At 38.5% G+C, this 23307-nt stretch overlaps 1 protein-coding gene across 4 annotated transcripts in view; it reads left to right on the plus strand.

The window, feature by feature from the left end:
* Positions 1-2549: 2549 nt before the first annotated feature.
* nhsb (Nance-Horan syndrome b (congenital cataracts and dental anomalies)) overlaps positions 2550-23307 on the plus strand; it is a 50371-nt gene continuing 29613 nt past the window's right edge. The window contains exon 1 of one of the 4 annotated variants that reach the window (XM_028015752.1): positions 2550-3443. In XM_028015752.1, coding sequence (XP_027871553.1) covers positions 3164-3443 — 280 coding nt within the window. In that variant the 5' untranslated portion in view covers positions 2550-3163. The remainder of the gene's footprint in view (positions 3444-23307) is intronic. The other 3 variants (XM_028015749.1, XM_028015750.1, XM_028015753.1) reach the window with 3 other exon arrangements.

Raw genomic sequence — 23307 nt, forward strand, 5'->3', positions numbered from 1 at the left:
ACCTGCTTCTCGTCAGATTTTCCTACCGTAGCACGGATAGATAGCTATGTCTATCTGTCGGTGCTAGTGCTCAGGTAGGATGTATCGATAAGAAATCTGCTGAGTAAGCAGTATGTGACGTAGCATCGATGTGCCCATGCGCATTACCACAAGGTAGGACGGATGGATGGGTAGCACAGTAACAGATAGTTAGAACACCTGTTGCCACTTGACGCATAGAGAAAATAAAATTACATTACAAAAGAAAATGTTTTCATATGTTTAAAAAAAACCCCAAAAAACTTAAAGCGTAAACCATGATGGCAAAACTTTTGTTTTACATTTTCAAGGGAGTGGCTGGAAGTATAAACTTATCAATATTCCCACTCCTTATGCATATATAATCTTACATTTATTATATGTATAGCAACTACACCGTACAACACCATAAATTAACATGACTATAAAGCACTAGCTTATTATTATTATTAGTAGTAGTAGTAGTAGTATATAAAAATATGAAATGTAATTCTGCCAAAGAATAAACTTACAGCATCATATATAAATAAAAGAACAACCATTTTCTACTACAAAAAATGTGGTTTAAAATAGTTTTTTTTTGTTTTTAAAGTAATAAAAATAATCACACAGCCACCTAAGGGAAGAGTCTCTTAACATTAATAGATCAAACATCTTTACTTAACTAAGCAAATCTCCATGCCAAGCAGTTGTGATGGATTGCTGAACTAATGTAGGGGTTCTAAGGATTCCTCCAGGTACTTTTTTTCATTTTTTCCAGATACATCTGAATGATTTGCAGCTGAACATTTGCTTTTCAGCCAGAGCACAGTTAGGTAAATGACAAGTTCCTGTCGGTCTGCAGTGTCTCAAATTTGCTGTAACTGCAAGTTCACTGCAGACATGTCTATATACAGCCTGAGCCCAGAGGCTATAGGCTAATCAGTGCAAATGAATCAGACAATGACCAGGCTTAGTATCCTGGAAAACCCCATTCAGCAGAAAAAAAAACTCAGCAATGACAGCAAGCTGCATGTGAACTTTTCTGCTCTTGTTTGCTGCTGATAAGAGAAACTGACATGCTTTCCATTGTGTTATTTTAGAACAATGTTTTATCTGTTGTATGTCACTGTGTATTTGCATCGTTCAGTAAAGTCACATTTTGCAGAGAAGAATCAAAGTGATGTTATTAGACAATGACCTTCACAGGCTTATTTATACCTAAAGATGGTCATCAATAACTGGAGCAGAAGTGAGAAAACAGTAACATTACAAAAACTAGATGTTCCTAGAAGCTTTGAAAACACAAGACAGAAACTGTTCAGGATAGCAGCCAAGGAGCCGAGCAGGAATTTCCAACAAGTGCTGGCTATGTTCTATGTGAGACCGCTCCATCAGCGGTCTCACACTACACTGCAGCGTTTCTCAATTCCGGTCCTCAGGCCTCCCTGCCCTGCATGTTTTAGGTGTTTCCCTTCTGCTACACACCTGGATTGAATCTATGGGTGATCAACATCTATGGGTTTCTGCAGCACTTGATGGTCATGCAATCATTTGAACCAGCTGTTCTGGAATAGAGGCACAGCTAAAACATGCAGAGCAGGGGGGGCCTGAGGACCGGAATTGAGAAGCACTGCACTACAGTAATTGAGGGCCCTGGATCTTCTAAGTGCGTCCCTGGTTCATCATACCACAATCAAATGAGTGATAATATGTTGTAGCTCAACACCACCTGACAATTCCCCCCTCTGTTGTCATCCAGTTTCAGTCAGCCTGCAGGAATGGCTTCAGTTTTTTTGTTCATAGCGTTGCCATGGCATGGTCATCAAGTGTGGCATTACTCACTTTGGTTTTAACAAGCAGACATCTGGGCTAGTGTTGCCTTTCTCTCCTCTCAAATGATTATCACCTGAACTCTAGCATCAACAAAATATCTTAAAGGTTTTGCTCCTTGAGTTCTCTTTTTCAGACCACTCCGTACATTTGAGAGAGAGAAACAAAAAGAGAGAAAGAGAGAGGTTGAGGCTGAAAGTCCCAGTAGATCAACCATGCCATGCTCAAAGTCATTTAATTGCAATGCTGAGGCTTAGTTTGAACACTGCATGTCATCTTTACCATGTCTAGATTGCGTCTAGTGATAGACTGACTTGTTGTTTGTGCTTATGTCAATAGAATTGACAGCTATGTCTAATAAAGTGGCCGGTGAGTGTATTGTTCTGATGGAATTGATTCATATTCAGTCTAATTTCTTAATGTCAAGAAAAATCTTTTTTTTTAAAAAAAAAAAAAAAGGTAAAAGTCAGTTTTGACAATCAATTTATTAATCTTACTGAGAATTTTTCTTTCTGTTTTTTTTTTTTTTAAATAATAAAACAGTCCAGTCCAAATCAGCAGGTATTCTTCCTGATTAGAGGTATTTGTATCACAGTGTGCTTGTAGGGATGAAGCCCTGTGACCGTTCCCTGTCCACAGATATCCACACCTCCGTGTTTTACCTCAGTCAACTCTCATCTTCACTGTCTGAACGCTCTTCAGGCCACGGATACAAGCTGCGTCAATAACCTGAAAAATAACCAGAATGTCATCGGAAAGGAAGAAAGGAGCCTAAAAAATAAAGGTTACACGTTTACAGAATGACCGAAATAAAATAATTGTTTGGCACAATATAATCACGTTAGAAATGCTACTCATGCGGATGTTTTATATTGTACAATTTAAAAAACTTTTTTTTTTTTTTTTGCAGCCACATTTCTCCTTTTCTCCACCCGACCGTGAGTCTTATTTTGAAATGCCTCAGCGTCTCCTCCTTTGCGCTCTGGCTGAATTGACGCGGCACGGAGGCAACCCATGATCGCAGACTCAACACGCATCCTCACACCACTGACCTGGGCTGCGCTGTGTCCTGCATGTGTGGGGGTGTGCATGCATGTGTGTGAGCGGGAGTGTGAGTGATCCCCAGAAACGAGCAGCAGGATGGAGGATCTCAAGGAGATCCTGGGAACTTTGGATTGACGCCCGGGGATAACGCGCCGTCGGCCTGAACCTCATCGGGCTTCTAGTGGATTTTATATATTTGGATGTTGTCTCTACCCCGTTTTTACCTTTTTCTTCTAGGCAGTGGGGATATACACTTGGCTCGCAGTCTCTGTTATTTTTGGCGAACAAAATGCCATTCGCCAAAAGGATTGTGGAGCCGCAGCTTCTGTGCAGACACCAGATCCCCAACGATGAAGGTCTGCTTTTCGAGGACCTGTGTGCCATCAGTCATGTGGTTCTCTCGCGGACCTTGCGACAGCTGTCCGACCTGGCACGGCATGCGTGCTCCTTATTTCAGGAGCTAGAGAACGACATCATGAGCACCAACCAGCGTGTCTGGGTCCTTCAGAACAAAATAGGCCAGATCCAGCAGACTGCCAATGCCCTGGACCCCAAAAAGGAGGCAGTGCGTAAGTAGACCACCACAAGAAGTCTGTAGCCGCGACCTCCATCCATAAAAGAACAACAAAAATTTTTTAATCTTCTTTATGTCATGATTTTATTCATTCACATCACATGCGTCCCTTCATGCCGCGAAGGGCGCCCACCTATATATATATATATAATTTTTTTTTTTTTTTTTTTTTAACCCAGCTGCACGCACGCATACGCGGCCATGCATTCCACCCCCACCTCCTCCCCCCAAATTAAAATGTGTCACACGGCTGCTGTTCGCATCCCACCATAAAGTAACATAGATAAGCATTTTCATTGCGCAGGATGGGTTGACTGCTCATTCATTTGGCGGTTCAGACTCGTGTGTGCTTGTGTGTGTTAGCCGTCGACGATCAGTGGGGAGTCTCTCTCTCTCTCTCTCGCTGTGTGTGTGTGCGTGTGCGTGTGCGTGTGTGTGCGCTCTCTGAGGCTGGCAGCGCGAACGGAGCGGAGGGGCGTGTGTTGCCGCTGCATTGGCTCACCATCACTGCGGGTAGCGCACACCTGAAGCATGTTCTGGCGCCGCTCTCCGCCGCTCGAAGGCCCCGGCGTGGAGTGAATATGTGAAGTTTTACGGATCAGTTGTCTTTTTTTACAAACAAAAAACAAAAACAACAAAGATGAGCAAATGTTGTGTGTGTGTGTGTGTGTGTGCGCGCGCGTGCCTCTGCGCGTGTTTTGTCTACGGTATGTGATTGTGTGTGAGCGAGGAAAGAGATTTTCTCAGGCGTCTCCCCGTGCGCCAAACCCTTCCCACATGCAGCGGCACCGACACACCATCGGTAACGAACCCAAATACATGTTGCTGGGTATACAAACTTATCACTACCAGATCGCCACAAATAGCCTAACAACAGTAGATATTTGCAGCCGTGGACCTATAAAATAAAAAAAAAAAAAGGGAAAAAAAGCGGGATTGGCAGCGGTGAGAGACTCATTGCAATGCATTGTAACAGCGCGTTCTGTACCCCGGCTACGTATTATTTATGTTCTCTGCAGTCCCTCCAGCCTTTCTCGTGTAGATTGTAGACGATCAGTGTCCAATCCTGTGCACCAGTTTCCTCCTCTGCTGTAGCACATCATAATCTGGGGCAAAACTGAGCATTGTGGGCCAAGAGCGACTGTAGACTTATGAGCAGCCCTCCTTCAGATGTGAAGCCGTCACACAGGGGCATATGTGGCAGTGAGGCAGCCATGTCTTCATCAGTGTTTGCTCCGTTGAGACTTTGCTTCAGATCTGGATGGATGGGGCTGTGGTGGTGAAGGGAACTCACGCTCACATGCAAATAAATTGCTAGACTTTATATATTTTTCCTGCAATACTTTTAAGATCTCTACAGCACAGCGATCTTCTCTCTTATCAGCAACTCAAACAAATGTCTGTCTACAACACTTGTTGATTTTAGAAAGTCCCATAATATTGATTTGTGGAGTAGATTGTTCAGTTAGTCAAGCCACATAGTGCAGTTATCACGAAGCAGCTGCTTTCTACTGCCCCAGTTTTCTGAATCTTGAATGCACGAAAATCTCATTTCTATGCTATATCTGCTGATAATAATTTTATATTTTAAAAAAGAAATCAACTTGAAGAAAGGCAGGTTCAATTCAAAATTCATTTCAAATGAATCCACTTCATTCAAAAGAAAAATCCAGTCATATAATCAGTTCAGTTGTACCTAAATTTGCAGCAATCCCTCATCATGAGAAAGCATGTGGTGACGGTTGAACACGTAACGGCAGTGAAAGCTGTATGAATGACCTAATCCAAGAGAGTTTATAGACAAACAGTCCAGACCAGGTGTACAGTCTTTCTCCCATTCCAGCTCGCAGAATCAGTTCAAATTTTGTTAACATTAGAGCAATTACAGCTGCAAATTCAATATGAGAATATGAGACAATTTGACAGTTGAATGGCATACAAATTATGTGATTTTCAATCATCAAGAAATAAGAGAACATTAATTTCTTTCTGCTTTGGGTTAATAAAAAAAAAAAAAAAATGAGTAGTCCATTCAGCGGCTAGGAAAGATACAATGAGGTCTATTTTAAAAACAAATTACTGCTGTTTCTGGCAACAAAACAACTTGCTTGTAATTTCTAAATTACTTGGCCAACTTTACCTTCTGAAACTTTTTTATTCTTTATTTACTAGTTTCACCAAATCCATGACAGGAATACAGAGCCTGAATTGTAGTATTTTAATAATTGACAAACATTTATTGGCATTCAAGCAGTTCATCACATTGTGTACATTTTGTGTACAGTGACAACGATAGCATGAATAAAATTCAAGTTAGTTCACAAATGTTCATATGATTTCCCACATACATTTTTAACAAGGAGTTTTATATGTCTTTTTATTTGTCATTTATTGGATTATTAGAAGGAGAATCATCAAATATCCACCCATCTTCTCAGTTAAACATAACTTACACAAATTAAGAACAGGAAGTTCCACTTAGAAAATAGACATGTTGGGGTTATTCTATTTTGTCTTGAAAGAATATTTTTACAGAGCAAGTAGTGAAGGTAATTTTATTTTGTTATTTTTTTCAACATACTTTGCAATAGTGTAGATATCGATTTGGGATTTAGCATAGATAAGAAATGGTTTGAAGTTTCCCAAACAGCAAAGAGTTTCAACTGAGTTGGTCTGTGTAACACTAAATGTAAGGTTTGCAACTTCAACTTATGTTGCTAGTCAAATTCCCTGTATTTCAAAACATTTTGAAGGGAAAAAAAAAAAAAAATCCTCTTTCATAGTAGCAGAATGAGTTCATGTAAGTTGTTTGTAAATATTTAGTTCCACTTACTGGAACTTTACCAGACTGCTTTAATCGAGGCATTACATTGATTTTTATACGCTTTTATGCATCCATAGCCATGTAAGACTCAATATAAAATTGAAATTCAGTGTCAGTGGCAGTAAAGTTTCCCCACCTGATTGTGAAGAGTATCAAGATTCAAGGCAGTCAATATGGTCCTAACTTGGATTAATCCCCCACAAGGCAGCAGGCTGTGTTTAGATGGCACTCAAACTGTTTGTCTGTCACATTCATGGAAAAATGTGTTGTGTGGAACAAAACAGTCTGCTAGTGGCTGTCTGTCTTCTATTAACATTGGTTTGTCAATGGATTAGCAAGTTTTGACTATTTGCTTCATAGTGCAAATATGTTTTTCATATTCTCTGGGTTATTAATCCAGCTGTGTACTTAAAGACACAAGTGCTAATAGAAGTTACATTTTTAGTTCTCATGCTCACATCTTGGTTATGTTTGGTTTCTGAGGTCGATGAAGACACATAAGACCTAGAGCTTAGGCCTTAAAGGGCACACATTCTAATTTTTCTAACTTTTACTTTCAGGCTTGTAGCTCCCTTTAGATATATTAACACCTCACTTCAAAATAAATAAATAAAAATATGTAAAGTACTGTGAAAGAAGAAAAAGAGAAAAGACAGCTGAGAACACAAATTTGAGTTTTGGAAGAGTATCCTATGAGTAGGAGGAAGTCAAAGAAAATGTTTTATGAGAGCAATAGTTTACCACCTAACATTCAGGCACTCTGTGGATGGATTTAAAAGCTTCATATAGCTTTTTATCTGTCTCAGGCAGCATTCAGATGGTCGCATTCATTTTTTTCTCTAGTTGCAACAAGCATTGCTACCCTAATGTGCAGCCACTTTTCAGTTAAGTTCCTACCAATAAAATGTATTCCCATAATATAGCATAATAGCACCATGATATCAAGCTACTTTAAAAGAAAGACATTTCTTACCTGATTAACTTTATGTTCAAAAACAACAGCTCCTGTTAAGTTGGTGGCCTGGCTGTTTACTCCCTGCTCAAGCTATTTCTCACTACCATAAACCAAAACATTATGTCCTCCTCTTTCAGGTTAGTTCAGAGTCCCTACCTTAACTCCAAGGTTTCTGTAGTTTGATATTCCTGGGATTACGTGTTTCCAACAGAGAAACTGTTTTAGTTGCTGAAAAGAAATCTGCACTCCTCGCCTGTTTACTTCCATGCAACACAATATTGTTGAGATTTGTAGCAAGAGTATTGCTTTTTCTGTTGCCAATAAGGAGATATGCTTCCTAAAAATGACATTTCCATTCAGTCCCATGTGTAACTTCAATGCATCAGATATTACAGATCCAAATTACAGCTCATCAACCAAATATGGTATTCACACTCTGTTTTTAAGAAAGATGCGGCTACAAAGGGCATTTTTGCAGACAATTGTTGCCATTAGACTTGCTATCTGCTTTGGCCTGTTATGATGTGTCTGGTGTCAGTATTTATAGGTTTTATGGCTCTAGAATCTTCTATTATTTCTTTAACGTAGAATGAAAGGCTGTTGCTGCTCTTAAAATGTTCGAAGGGTTTTCATATAGATGTAGCAAAAAATAAATAAATAGATTTGTTTTTGGTTCAAGGTGATATTACATGAACATACATCTCTAGACAAAATTATGCTGCTTGAAATTTGAGGAAAGTAAAAAATAAAGTCTGCTTCCTCGTAGAGACTGTTAATTTCTGCTTTTGTGAAACCTTAGGGGATTAAGTTTGAGTTGATTTTGCAATGTTGGAACTGTTTGATTTGGTGTAAAGATTAGAAAGTAAGGCTGGAAGAATCCTTCTAACCCTTACCAAAGACGTGTCTAGCCCACAGCATTTGTTGTTTATAGCTCCATTAGACTATCTGCATATTGTACAAAATGTTAATTTTGTATTTATTCAGACAAATTTGTGTGGTGTAGTAAATGCCATTGTGGGATTTTTAAAATAAATTATATACACGTATTCTGACATATTTCATAATGACATGACAGTATCAAATATAGGCTTTGTAACAAAATTCTAACATAAATCTTAAATTATTGCATATCTGGACTTCATACAGTCCAGATATACAGCGCAGGGTTAGAGAAGGGAACCGCAGCAGCAACACCATTCTCATTCTTTGCATGTATGACTCACATCAAGCAGCAACATATGGGTGACAGCAACTCAATATGCATGAATTCCAATTTTATTCATCCAAAAATATGTGTAATATTGATAAACAAAGTGCTTCAAATACAAAAAAAGCTGCTACAGTTTTATATTTAGCAATATAAATATATTTAGTAGTTTTATTGGCAGTCAGGGTAATAAAATCCAGTAGGTTGTTCACGTTCAGTAGTCAGACATGGAATATAGAAATCTGAGGTAATTTTATAATTTCAGGGGATAAACCAGTGGAAATCCACTGCATACACTTTCCAGGCTCTGGACACACACAACCCCTATCACACAAGGTGGAAGAGGACTTTTGATGTGGACATATTCGTCTTCAGCAAATATGTTATACTGCTCCGGCAACACTGGTTTCTTCCCAGCACGCCATTTAAGCAAATTTGACTTTGAATGTGATCTGTGAGAGGATGGCCAGTGGCAGCACAGGAGACTGCTCCGTCTCGCAAGTCTGCATAGTAACAGGACAGAGATGGAGCCCCACTTAAACCTTTCAGCTGACTCAGTCTCTTTCTGTGGTCATAAATTTTTGCATGCTATCACTTAGATGAAAAATAGCATTAGTCCAGGAAGATAAAACATCTCTGGTGAATATTAGCAGATATACAAAGAATTAGAGTGTGATTCTAGGTAGTTTGGAAGTAATTGTAGATTTATCTCCATGATGTGTTCCTCATAAATATAACAATCTACAAACATATTCACTAAGTTCGGTTTGAGTAACTGCGACATGTACACATTTTTACTGTCTCACACACAACACAATCTAGTGCAGTGATAATTAATGAGCTTTTACATCTCAGCGTATCTGCCTTAGTTTGCACTATACCACTCTATTTTTTATCTTTGCCTATCTGTGTCCATTCTGCATCTCCTTCTCCTCCTCCTGTGCTTTCTCTCCTCCATCTATACCTCTTTCCTCACTGCCCTACTTTCCCGATCATCAGCAGCATGGAGAGACTTCTGCTTCTTGACAGCATATTCAATGTTTAATGCCCTTTGATTTCCACCCAGACACAAGCTGGAGAGGAGAGACTTTTGTTTCCAGAACCAAAGGGGATAGGAAAGACGTATATATATATATATATATATATATATACGCTGAATATACATATATACTGAAACGATTCCTGGAATGATTCGAGTACCTCGATTATTAAAATTACTCGAGGAAAATTTATCTGCCTCGAAGCTTGGTTAATTTATGTTTTTATTATTTAGCGCACCGTGTTCCGGCCGGAACATTATTTGCGTTACGCGTAGTTCTGACTTCCTTCTCCGAGTTGGTGACGAATGCAAATGTTAGCGGCATAACGTCCAATTTTCAAGTTCAGCCCGTGGGGATTTTATCGATTGATGATAATGCCCGGGTTTTCATTGTTTTTGGGGGACCAGTAGACATGATTAAAATGACTGGCGCGATGCCCGGATTACTGCAGCCTTTCTCTTCCGGGAGCTGCTGGTTGACAGCGAACGGCGGGAAAGGCGCTGCGGGATTATTTATACAGGTGAGCGGATGGACTGAAGACGGCGGGCGGCTGAGTAGTTGATGGTTACAGTGTTAGTGTAGCTTTACGGACGAACCGCACAATTAATTTCATATCATCCCGGTCTCAACAAACGGGTGGCGGAGCGCATCATGGCGGTACATGGCTGGTAGATGAGTTTCTTAGTGTGACGAACGAAGGTGCCGTAAATATCCCCCCTTGGTCTATCGGTCCCCGGACTTACGTTGTCCCCTGGTCTATGTCGTCCCCTCCACCCCCATCCGGTCGTTCGCTCGCCTGCCCCCCACCACGACAACCTCAAGCGACATGATGAGAGATATATACATAAACTGATATATATATATATATATACAGTACAGACCAAAAGTTTGGACACACCTTCTCATTCAATGGGTTTTCTTTATTTTCATGACTATTTATAAGGCAATAAATCCCACTTATTAACCTGACAGGGCAGGTTGACCTATGAAGTGAAAACCATTTCAGGTGACGACCTCTTGAAGCTCATCAAGAAAATGCAGAGTGTGTGCAAAGCAGTAATCACAGCAAAAGGTTGCTACTTTGAAGAAACTAGAATATAAGGGGTATTTTCAGTTGTTTTACACTTTTTTGTTTAGTGCATATTTCCACATGTGTTATTCATAGTTTTGATGCCTTCAGTGTGAAGCTACAATGTCAATAGTCATGAAAATAAAGGAAACTCATTGAATTAAAAGGTGTGTCCAAACTTTTGGTCTGTACTGTATATATATATATATATATGTATATATATATATATATATATATATATATATATATATATATATATATATATATATATATATATAGTGCATGAGTTAATTGCAGGGCTTATTATTAATTTAATATGATTAGTCACATTTAAATCGAAAACTGTATATAAACAAAATAAGCAATGTTTCAAATGAAGAAAGTCTTTGCTGCTAAATTATTGAATAAATAGACATATGAGCTGTACAACAAATACATTACTTATGTAAATATGTTATTTAGCTTATTTAACCATCAGACTGGTGCAAAGCTTTCAGGTGTTTCAGGACTCTGATCACTCATGTAGCTTCTTTAGGAATGTGGACAGTGGAGGCTGATATTAGCACCGAGTCTGTGCTGCTGCAACGTGTCTTGCATTGAGATGGCATTTTAGGCTTCAATAGTTTCAGTGACAGGTTAACTCTTTTTGGCACAACCTACACACAACAACACTCTTTTCTAGAGTCCCATCAGATTGTTTTTTGAGTAAATAATTAACCCCCAGTGGGCCAAGAGAAGCGGCTTTGTCATCTGTCGCCGTTGTTTGCGGTTGTTGCTTGTGCGTCACATTTGCAGTCATAGCCTACCAGAAACACGTAAAATTAAGTCTGACAAAAACTTTTTCCATTTACATTCTTTAAGATTACAAAAAATATTGTTGTTTTCAGTTGTGGATAATTAAAAAAAATTCTAGGTTTTTTCCAGTTTGAACCAATACACCAAATAAGCATATAAAAGAGACAGCTCTAGGCAGTCTGCCAGTGTTACCAAATAAAAACAGTAGTGTTTGTGTGCGTTTGGTAAGCTGCTTTCACTGGCACAAAGTAACCTTTCATTAAATGTTTTTGACATGCATGTGAACACACAAGTGAAGATAGCTCATTTTCTGGTAAATGAATTTTCTGGTATTTACCAAGAATCTGTGTTTGGTTCAGATTTATATATAAAGAGAAAATTTTTAAAGGACATTTCAGTCACTAACTTATAGAGATAACGCAATGTCACAATAAAAACAAAGTTTTGAACAGTGGGTTTTTTTCCCCCACTGCATTTCAGATTAAGAAAATACAGAAAATAGTACATTTTTGTATTTTTCTGTCAATGTTTGTTGTCAGCTCAAGTTTGGCTACATGCCAGATATTCACAATCAAAAGAAACTAGATGGCACTTGGTATTTACCAAAGAGAAGAAAACTCAACAAATTTGTATACTCTGGTTTTATTCCAAAGAAAGAAATGAAACATCACAAAGAGCACATTTCCCGAGCACTTAAGCTTAATAGTGATAAAACGGAGGTCCTTCTCATTGGTACTAAATCTAATCTGGCCAAAATCAAAAACTTTAGTCTTGAAATTGATAATTGTTCCGTTTTCCCCTCCCCTCAGGTAAAGAGTCTGGGTGTTATTCTTGACAGCAACCTTTCTTTCCAGTCTCATATTAACAATATTACCCGCTCAGCTTATTTTCATCTACGCAACATCAACCGTCTTCGCCCCTCCCTTACTTCCCATTCCGCTGCCATTCTTGTTCACTGTCTTGTGACATCACGCCTGGACTATTGCAATTCCCTTCTGTTTGGTCTCACCCAGAAATCTCTTCATAAGCTTCAACTGGTCCAGAACTCAGCTGCTCGTATCATTACTAAAACCCCATCCATGCACCACATCACTCCTATCTTGCAAAGACTTCATTGGCTGCCTACCAAGTTCCGCATAGAATACAAAATTCTTCTGTATACTTTTAAGGCTCTTTACAATATTTCCCCACTATATCTTTCCAATCTTATTCATATTGCCACTCCCTCTCGTTCCCTCAGATCATCCTCCTCCATCCATTTGTCTGTCCCCTCTGTCCGTCTCACTACCATGGGGAGCAGAGCTTTCAGTCGCTCTGCTCCCCAACTCTGGAACTCATTACCACCTCACCTTAGAAACATAAAGTCATTCCCTAAATTTAAAACCGAACTTAAAACACACCTTTTTAGATCTGCCTTTTCAATATGACACAATTGGTTTGCTTGATTTTTATATAGATTTTTTTACATAGATTTATATATAGATTCCATATAGATACATTGTTGTGTATTTATTCTATCTATTTTTAATTGCTACATTTTATTGTTTCTGTTACTTTTGCTCTTTGTACGGTGTCCTTGAGTGCCAGAAAGGCGCCTTTGAAATAAAATGTATTATTATTATTATAAAAACATATGGTCAGCACATATCGTCCTCCCATGTTGTCAAAGACAGATATGGGCCCAACATGTGAGCAAGCAAACGAAAAGGAGGTGACAGCTTTCCTTGTTGTTATTACTGTTTGCACAGGGCAAACCAGCTGTAGTTTTGCTAGACTCACACTAAGCACTTTATTGAGGTCCGCAGAGTCTCTTATGTCATGATGAGTAAAATCATAACTGCACATTGTCTGCTCCCATGCTCCAATTACCTCTGTGCTAATTTTGGATAAAGTGATCCCATTGCTTTGTATACTGCAGAACTCGTACATTTATATCAGGTCTTTAATAGTGTCCGAAAATGTCTTTCCCATCCGACAAACGTAAACATATCCACACATGAAAACACACTGAAAAAAGACAACAAGCTGCTGTTGTCTTGAGGTAATCTTTGCTTCCCTCATGTTAAATGATGTAAGTCAGAAAAAATCTCAGTGAATTCTTATGTCAGATTTTCTTTTATGCTAATTTCAAAATAAATCTATTCTTCAGACATGCAATTTTTGACAAAAAATATTCAATTTGAATACAGGAATATCTCTTTGAATTCACTCCACTGATTAAATAGTTTGCTTATCCTTTCTTAAAGAGACCCAAACTGCACATTTTTTTATTTAAAAAAAGAATACCTGAGGATTTTAGAGTGCATAATGCAAAGAAACAGATTAGTTGTTTCCATCCTTGTCGCTAAAGCTGACATCCTCTACTAATAGTTTCCTAAGTTGTATTCTTAAATGGTCTGCAGACAGTAGCAATAAATGTGCTCTAAAGTTATGCGAGCAGATGATAGACGGCTCATGTTTAACATTGGTGCACAAAGAAATCAAGCAGTGACAACCATACTGCACTGCATTTCTGTTGTCAAGTAAAACCTGATGCTGTTTGACTGAGACTGTGTTTGGAGCCAGTAGAGTTTGTCCATGCATAAACTCTTTGCCGATGTGTGTATGTGTGCCATCCTCCAGTGACTTGCTACTCTGAACCATCTGAACTGCTGTCATCTGTGTCTGGAGACCACATCATCATCCTCCAAAATGTTTGACAGATGGCTAGAGACCAAAAAGGAAGCTCCATAGTCAGCAGCAGCTCTTGGTCTGTTTGTGGCTTGACAGCAAAGGGAGCTTTGTGTGGCTAATATTTGAGAATATATCAAAAGTCCTTCAACTTTGCCTTTCTACAAACATCCATTGCTGCATCTGGGCCCATTGTGTTTCTCTTCCAGTAAAATATATGTCAGTTGATTATTTTCACATTAAATAATCAACTGATGGATCAAAAATGGCAGAAGCACAAAATCTCTTACTTGTGGCAACAGTCAGTGACATAATCATGCTAAAATTGTCTGATTGAGTGAAACTTTCCCCTGATAGGGAAAGACCAGCAGATGCTTTTTCTAAATGATACCACCCTCAGAAAGGTTTCCAAATGGTCTTGTGACCTAATGGTGCGTTCCTTTTGTAGTCAGAAAGTTGGATCAGTTTCTAACACCGACTTTAATGTCTAATGTGGCGGCTTCTTGTATCAACAATAGTAAGCTGTGGTGGAAATATGTTTATTTTACAAGGTACAGATGTAAGAGAGCGCCTAAGATCAGTGGTACATGTAACTTCTGCAACGTTAAACTGAAGAAATTAAAATTGGTGTTTGTGGAAAGTACAACTCAAAAAGATGATTGTGAGAGGTGCTACGAACAATGGCTAATTGAATATCAGCAGACAGGAAATCCAACTTCGACTATGTTGACCAGAACGGGTCATTCCGAGTTCTCACTTCCAAAGTAAATTGAATGCAGATTATTGCCCTTCTTAGTGTTGTTTGCTGTCTTTTTTTTTTTCTCACATTAGAGAGACATAAAAAGAGTTGTGCAAATGGAGCTTGTGGAAGAATTACATAGTCATCAATGAGCTATCATAATTTTCCTAAACTGTCATTTTTATTCAAAGTAGAATATGCACAGTTTACGATGGCTTAGTTTATTCTCCTCCCGTAGTTTGGCTGATATGTAATCCCCCCCCCCCCAATTGCTGAAATGGCTAGAGCAGCCAGTTTCTAAAGCCAGTTGCATCACTAATGTTTTAGATATATTGAACTGTGGGAGTTAGGATTATTTATGGAGAGCAAAGGAGAGGATTTTCAGTGGAGGAGACAGTGGTTGGACTTTGGAGACTATCAACGTAAGATGGAATCTGATGGAAACAGATGGAGTCAGAAAAAAGCTTAGGAGGGACTGCCTGCTGCTTGTTTTAAGGATTGATCTGCTCTTAAGGAGATTCTTCGAAACAGATTGTCTTTTTTAAGAACCTTAGCAAGCCATAAAGACCAGCCAAACTAATTGGACTACAAGCAAACCGAGCCTTTAAGCCAACAGGAGCGCCATCCTGTCCCAGAGGTGTGCATGTGTGATGTGGAATGTGAAACAGTTTTCAGCAAAAAGAAAGTTTCTAGAAAAGATATAGACAATTAGCTTTTCTTTAAAATACCCCCCCAAAAATGTCTGGCTTATTAAAAAGTTTACCTGTGTGTGAATTTTACCATGTATTAAGGCGAGTTAAATTAATCCAATTTCACTGCAGGCTTGAGAAAGGTGAGGACAGCTGACCCAAGGCTGCACTAATTAGCCACATACCTGTCACAATTAATTGAATCTGAGAACCTACGAAGGCCTGGACCTTTGTCTTCATCACAAACACATGTATCCAAATGTCCTCATCACACATACTAGAAAGCATTTTCATTCACAAAGAAAATAACTTTTGCTGTAAAATTTTGGTACTGAAAAGTAACATTTTTCTCAATGGTTGAAGAATTCACGAAGAAATAAAGATTGTGCCTCTAAACAGAATTTCCATGCATGAACGGTGTCCTCCATGATGCGAGTCCTTATGCACTTATGGATGACAGGGCAGAGTTGCAGTGTAGTGATGGCTGCAGGCATGCACAGCTGTTAAAGAGAGAAGAGGATGGGAGAGGTCATGAGAGTGTACTCAAGGATATAAAGGAAAATAAATATTACACTGTGCTTTTCAGCTTACAGGACTGACTACAGCTTTATAGCTGTTGATTTTTTTTCTCACACCCAAATGCTTGAGATCAAACAAATTACAATATTAGACAGAAATAGAGTGGGGAAAAAACCCTCTAGAATTGCACTGCTAATGGTGGCAGCATGTTGAATTACTTTATGTTCATTCTGATTTGTTCATTTTAGAGATTTTGTTAATCTTTTTTTGGTTGAGAATTGTCTTTGGCAATTATTTCCTCAGATTATGGATGTACTGCAGCTTAAAGGATTTCTGCTCTTATGTTTTACTTTTGGGCAGTTGTTATAATTTGTAACTGTGGTAACAAAGTCCTTTTTTTTTTTTTTTTTACCACCAAGAGCAACTGATTAGCTGCCAAAATGTCCAAATAATACCTGAAATACAACCCCAAATTCCAGAGGCGTTGAAACACGGCTTTACCAACAACTGATTGTGTCATCCAGCATGTTACAGAAAAATATCATCGATGCCGCCTGGATACCAGGCATTGATGTCTGTTAAACATTGATGGCTGCTGCTATCCAGGCATTAAACTGTTAGCTTGTCATTATAGTCTTCTATGATCCACATGCCCAGAGCATCACCATCCACAACAACTCTTTGTGGACACTAGCTCTGTTTCCATTAGCAATAGAATCGTGCAAAGTGAAATTACAAAAATAAATTTGCTTAATGGAACCATGCCAATTAAAAAAATAAATAAAAACTCATGCTTTTCGACAAAAAGTTGTCATGCTAAGATGAGGTGGTTTTTCGCATTAAGCGAGTCATGTGACTGACAGCTGGATGTTACTACTGGTGAAAGCTTCAAAGAAGATGACAGGAAGTAGTCTTCTTTGTGGTTTGTAGTTTGTTTTTTCTTCAGACAACGTGCAGCTGACTCCCCTAGAACTCTCGGCATCGCAGAGTTTATAAAACGTTGTGGCTCATTCTTACGTGTCGAATCCATAACTTTCCAGCTGTCTGTAAAGTCACTGATGACAATTTCCTTCAAGCGCTGCATACATAGCCACTCCCAAGTATGAAGGGCTTGGCAGCCACACTAGAGGCTTTTCAAACCTGAACAGTCTTTATAAGGCTAAATTTTGACAGGGCCAATCAAAAAACACTTTTGTTTCATTTGAACCATTAAGAGGGGCACTTGCTAGCATGTGACTGGATCCAAAATGAGACAAGCTGAAGCAGCGAAAAGTAATGAAAAATAATAAATAAATAGGAACTAAACGAAACAAAACAGGGAATAAATAGGGAGCTGTCAAACTTGTGGTGGCAATGGCAAACTTATCAGTGAGTTTGGCACATTTTGCTGTGTCCACTTGTGGACCTTTTAGCTTTTTTAGCTTTTTTCTTGCAACTTTTCTTCATTCTCCATTGTACTTTTGAGATTTATCCAATTTTATTCACTTTCCTCCAATTCCTGTCAGCTCAAGTGGCAAAATGTGATCTGTCTTTAAAATGTCTACTGTAAATTTAGTTCACTGAAACTACTGTCTAGGTATTAAAATGTAAAGGAAAGTCATCTCTCCTGCAATAAAAATGAGGTGGAGGGAAACACAGTGGAAGAATGAGTGAAAACAATGCCATCCTTTAGAGCTTGCTTCTTTGTGCCTTTACTGGCATGCCGTTTGGTCAGATCTTTAGTTAGTGTGTTTGCAAGCCTGTTGCATCACCGATTCAGGCCTGATAAGAACTGTACGTTTGGCAGATTGCTAATGAAAATAACCTTTACACGTGTCGGGCTTCTGTAATGTCACAGCAGTGTGATGAAACTTTTGTTAGATGGCAACGAAAACATATTTTCATCAACAATCTAAAACGAGAAAAATTCAAATGTTAGAAACCCTGAACCCCCTCCAATTAAAAGCCTTCATCGGCAGACGGCGGTACCCCATGCCACAGCTATAGCCTGAAGAAAGCTTATGTGTTTTACAAAGACCCACCCACTCAAATCTGATTGAGATATTTCAGTCTGGTTCCATAGTGGAGAAAACAGTAGAAATAAGCAGGTAGAGTACTAAAACTGAATTGTTTAGCCAATAAAATGTAGTAATAATACTCTAGATACAACATTTAAAAAAATAATTGCAGTATCCTGACAGATCCTGCTCTCATTCTGTGATCTGGTAATTATCACAGCACAGTCGAATAATTACAGTAGCAAGAAATTACAATTAACCAATCGTGTCTCTTGCAGGAGGACTCCTCCGCTCTATTGTGTCTGCATGTGTGATTGAGCTTTACCCAGCAGATTACTCCACTGAGGCAAAGTCCCCACAGATGAAATGTGACAGCAGATTAATAACCTGACATACAAAAGTCACAATTCCTGTTATGTCCTCCTCTATTAGGGCTTCTTAACTAGATTTCTGATAGCTGATCCGTTGGTCAGCATGGGGCCAACAATTTTTTAGACTTACAGTTGATTTTTATTGAAGAATTTGATATAATGTAAGTTTACGGTTAAAAATCGTTCTTACTGAATGATGTGATCATTGTGTGAAAGTGTAAGATCAATGCCTACAAATTACAGAGTAAAAGTACACAACAAATTAATATTTGACTTCAGCCCATCAGCAGTAAAGTGGGAAACTGTGGCAAGAATGGGTCAACAAGACACCAATGTCTGAGTGATATTATTTTATTTTTTAATGCAATATTGTTTCCAGTTCATGCATAGCTGTTTACAATTGGAGTAGCAAAAGGCAGATTTTTAAAAAAATTGGAGAATTTAGCTTTTATTTAGCAGATTGTGGGTTAATTCTTAAATATGTATTCAAAAGGCATTTACTGAATGAAATGAATTAAAATGTATTCCACATGAATTTTGTAGGGATTTGTAACTTTTATCTATAATGCACTAAAGATACTTGTTGATAAAGTCACGACCTCGAAAAAAGTCTTAAAAATCTTCAATTTAATAAAGTAAATGAATGCATTCATCCATTTGCTTAATCCTGGGATGGTTGTGGGGACTGAAGCCTGTCTCCAGCAGTCATAGGGGTCACAGTGAGGCACACGCTGACTACTGTCAGCAGCAACTTTTCTCTCGTAATCATTTAGGATCACGAAAGCAAGTAATAGGCTAGGATAATAAACCGACAAGGGTTTTCTTCATAATAACTGATGGGTATGTAACAACATGTGTTGTTCTCATTGTTAGATATGTTTTTTTTTTACAAAAGGTCGGAGGAGCAAGAAGCGCATTGCATGTTTTAAATATTTCCTTTCTTCAACACAAACTTGTTAATGAGCAGGTCATTAACAAGTTTCTGATTAACTAGGTGACCTGTCGAGGAGCTAATTCAATCATTTGAATCAGTGGCGTTTGACTCGTCTGAAACCTGCCAGGACCACCACTGAGAAACACCGCTTCAGTCCGTGCAAACAAAGCATTTAATCCATGGCTGTTAAAGTGAAGCTGAGCCATATGGCTCGCCCTGGATCAGAACCAGAGATCCTGAGGACGATACTGCCCCACCTCAATCTTTGTCCAGCGCATTTACACCATCTGACGTTTATCGCTGCAGAGTTGCCACGGCCAGGATAGCTCTCATCTCACACAACCATGTCGCTCATTATCCCCTATGTTAGCCAGCTTATGCATTTTAATGTAGGTTTGGCACTTTTGGTGCTTGTACTACTGAGAACAGAGGAAAAAGCATTTTGTCAACAGAGAATCAATTAAATCATTGTTTTTACTGATTAGGCTTCTTTATCTACTGTGAGGAGTTTTATTCTTTCACTATTGAGGGTCTCTCTCCGTCCAAACGTTCAAAACATTTTTTTTTTTTTGTCAGTTTTGTTTGTTACATGAAAGCATATATAGCACACATTTATTTACCGCACCAGACCAAAAACACAGATGCATAAATCTATGACCAACACTTGGATGTCCCACAGAAACTGTCTCTCCTCTCATCTTCCAGATAAAAGGGGAAACGATGCATTATACATTTTCTCCTCTTTTTAGATGCTCATTACAGTACAAGCAGAGCCTTTGCATAAAAACAAGTCTTTTGTAATGAGAGCAAGCTTGCTTCATAAAACCGTAATTTATAATAACAAAGTATAGTGCTTCTCTAGTATCACACTGTGGCCAATAATATTCTGTAAGTCTAGTGTTTTGCAGTTGTCTGCAGTGGATTTGTGTATGTTTTACTGTAATTATTAATATTTACAATGTACAGCATGCTAATATTTCATGTCACACCACAACTTGGTCAGTAAGCTTTAAGGATGATTTTTTTTGTTTTGTTTTGTTTTATATAATTCATTAATAAGGTGAATCCAAGTGAATACTACTTATATCAAACAAATTACAGTAAATATTTGTATCTCCCAAAGATGGTGATAGTATGTTGAATTGGATGTAGTTTTGTATTTTAGTTGCAATAAAAGATGTTATGTAGTTAAGTTGTTTGTTTTAGTTGTCATCTGCAGTTTTAGTTCTTTTCCAACTTTCTTGTGTTTAAAAGTTACTCTGTGTTAAAGTTTTACATGCACAGGAGTCTGGATTAAATATTCTCTGTGCTAATTATTGAAATACTCCATGTTTTTCACTAAAGTGACAAAAAAAAACAGTTCATAGTTCACAACTTTTTAAGTGGATCAAATCAAACGTCTGTGTTCTGACCGGATATGCTCCGAACAAACTTTTTTTTTTTTTTGTCCCAAACTCTAATCTGACTTATTTAAGGTTAAATATTTGCAGGTATGGAGTCTCTACCCAGTATCTACATTTTTTATGGATCAAACTTGTACACAAAAATGTCTTTGTGAAAATTAGGGCTGAAGTGTATACAAGCATTCATTTCTACCTTCTTCTGTTTCCTCACATAAACTGGATACATTTTAATACAACTACTCTTATTAACATACATTCTTATGTATATGTATATATATTTTTATGTAACTGGACCTGAGGCAGGAAAAGAAAATCACTATTTATTATCACATTTTCAACTTTGTTTGCCTTTTTTTAAAGGAAAATTACTTCCTAATTTTCAGGAAGTAAAATTAGTCTGATGTTTTTTAAGACAACACTTGCAACTGCAGGTCCTCACTAGGCTCTGTGGAGTTACTCTTCAGCTTACTAAATGATCACTAAATCTAAGAAAATATCTGTAGTTTTATTTCAGCTGGTCTGAAAGAATGGATGTATGAAGCTGTAATTTTGCTCCTCTGCTTGTCTTGGTTTCAAGATACATGCAAACCCACATGCAGACTACATACTTACAGCACATTTAAGTAGTAATGGCAAACTGGGGGGCAAAAGAAACTCATTAAAATCTTATCAGATTTAATGGCTTATTCTTAAACTAAATTGCTGTCCAATTTAAAATGAGTACAAGGACAATTTAGTTCTGTTTAAAGTGAGGGAAGAGGAATGTACAGTAGGATAAATATGGGTCCCAAAACAAACCAAAAACTAAGGCTTCAAGCCCTGTAAATGGATTTAGTGGAAATTGTTGGATACCTTGCTTAACTTCGCACTAAATGGATTGGATACTACTGACACTTATCTCATTAAGTAATGTGCTTTTGTAGGAAAAGCAGAATCGTCAGCAGGTTTGAAATCGGAACTGCTAGAAATACAGAAATATGACAAGCTCCCTATTGGGAATTGTACAATTGTACAAAAATCAAACCTGTTTGAAATTCTGGTCGCCCCTTGTGAATTTTGGAGTTTATGAACTTCGCATGTCTTCAAAGTCAAATAAAAATAAATGGGTTTTTTTCCCCCAAGCATTTCTGCTTGCATATTAAATTTAAGACACACTCACCTCTCTCAGATCAACATACATTAATATGTTTTTAAAGACAAAACAACAGCACTAAAAGTAAGCCTTTAACTTTTGAGAAGTTAAAATTAAGGTTTCTCTGCACAGCGTTTGTTGTTTATTGAGCATTTTCTCCTTTTTGGACAAGAATCTCCTCATCCAAATGTCCTTCTTTTTCTTCTTCTTTTACTTTGTAGTTCTGGATACAAGACACACATATAGTGCGAGCAGTCAGGTCGCATCTGAGCACTGAGACGTACAGAGACCTACATGATTCATACGCTGTGGCCTATTGAACCCTGCAATATAGTTGTGTAGTTTGAGCCGGAGATGAAGGCAAAGACTTAAAATGTTGTGCAGTGTATGGTATGAAACACACTGCCTGGCCGAAACAAAAAAAGCCACCAAAAAAAAAAAGGCCACATGTTTTGTTGTCTCGCCTTTAACTTTAACTACAGCACACATTGGCTGAGACATTGTTTTGCTAAGCTTGTGCAATTTGACACGACTTATTTTCATCCAGTGTTGCATTCATTTTCCCCAAGTGAAGATCTTGTATTGATGACGATGAAGTGCCTGAACACTGTGCAAAGTTGTCAGTGTGGTTCAGGTCTGAACTATTGGCTGACTGATACATGTAAGAACATTATGTCTCATGCTCCCTAAAACACTCACTTTGTTTTTTTTTTCTTTTTGCATTATTACAATTCAGTTCTATTAACTACAGATAAAAACAAAGGAATAATAGTTTGAAGGGCAAGAAGATAACATAAGAAAGTAGAAGGGAAGGAAAGTGCAACCATAGCAGAGTGTTGTGTATGTTGGTGTGAGTATGACACTGAGTGACAGAGTGTGTCATGTACATGAAGGGGCAGCTTGTAAGAGAAGAGCAAGAAGGCCTGGGTTCTTGGAGGAGACTCACTCTCTCTGTCACATTGATCAGACTGAAACATCACACACTCCTGCTGTGTTGGTGATCTCATCGTAGAAAATACTGAATGGAGGTGAATGTACAACGAGCTGCCCCATGTGGAAATAATGGAGTCTTCACTTGTAATTGCAGAAATAGTTCAACATTGTAAGAAGGCACTGGCCTCTGAGCATCTTCCATCCATCCATCTTCTTCCGCTTATCCGAGGTCGGGTCGCGGGGGTAGCAGCTTCAGAATGATTCAGATGCCCGAGCCACCTCAACTGGCTCCTCTCGATGTGAAGGAGCAGCGGCTCTACTCTGAGTCCCTCCCGGATGACTGAGCTTCTCACACTATCTCTAAGGGAGAGCCCAGCCACCCTACGGAGGAAACCCATTTCGGCCGCTTGTATCCGCGATCTCGTTCTTTCGGTCATGACCCAAAGCTCATGACCATAGATGAGGGTGGGAACGTAGATCGACCGATAAATCGAGAGCTTCGCTTTTTGGCTCAGCTCTTTCTTCACCACGACGGACCGGTACAACGCCCGCTTGACAGCAGACGCTGCGCCAATCCGCCTG

Source organism: Xiphophorus couchianus, chromosome 4, assembly GCF_001444195.1.
Source record: "Xiphophorus couchianus chromosome 4, X_couchianus-1.0, whole genome shotgun sequence".
Lineage (NCBI taxonomy): Eukaryota > Metazoa > Chordata > Actinopteri > Cyprinodontiformes > Poeciliidae > Xiphophorus > Xiphophorus couchianus.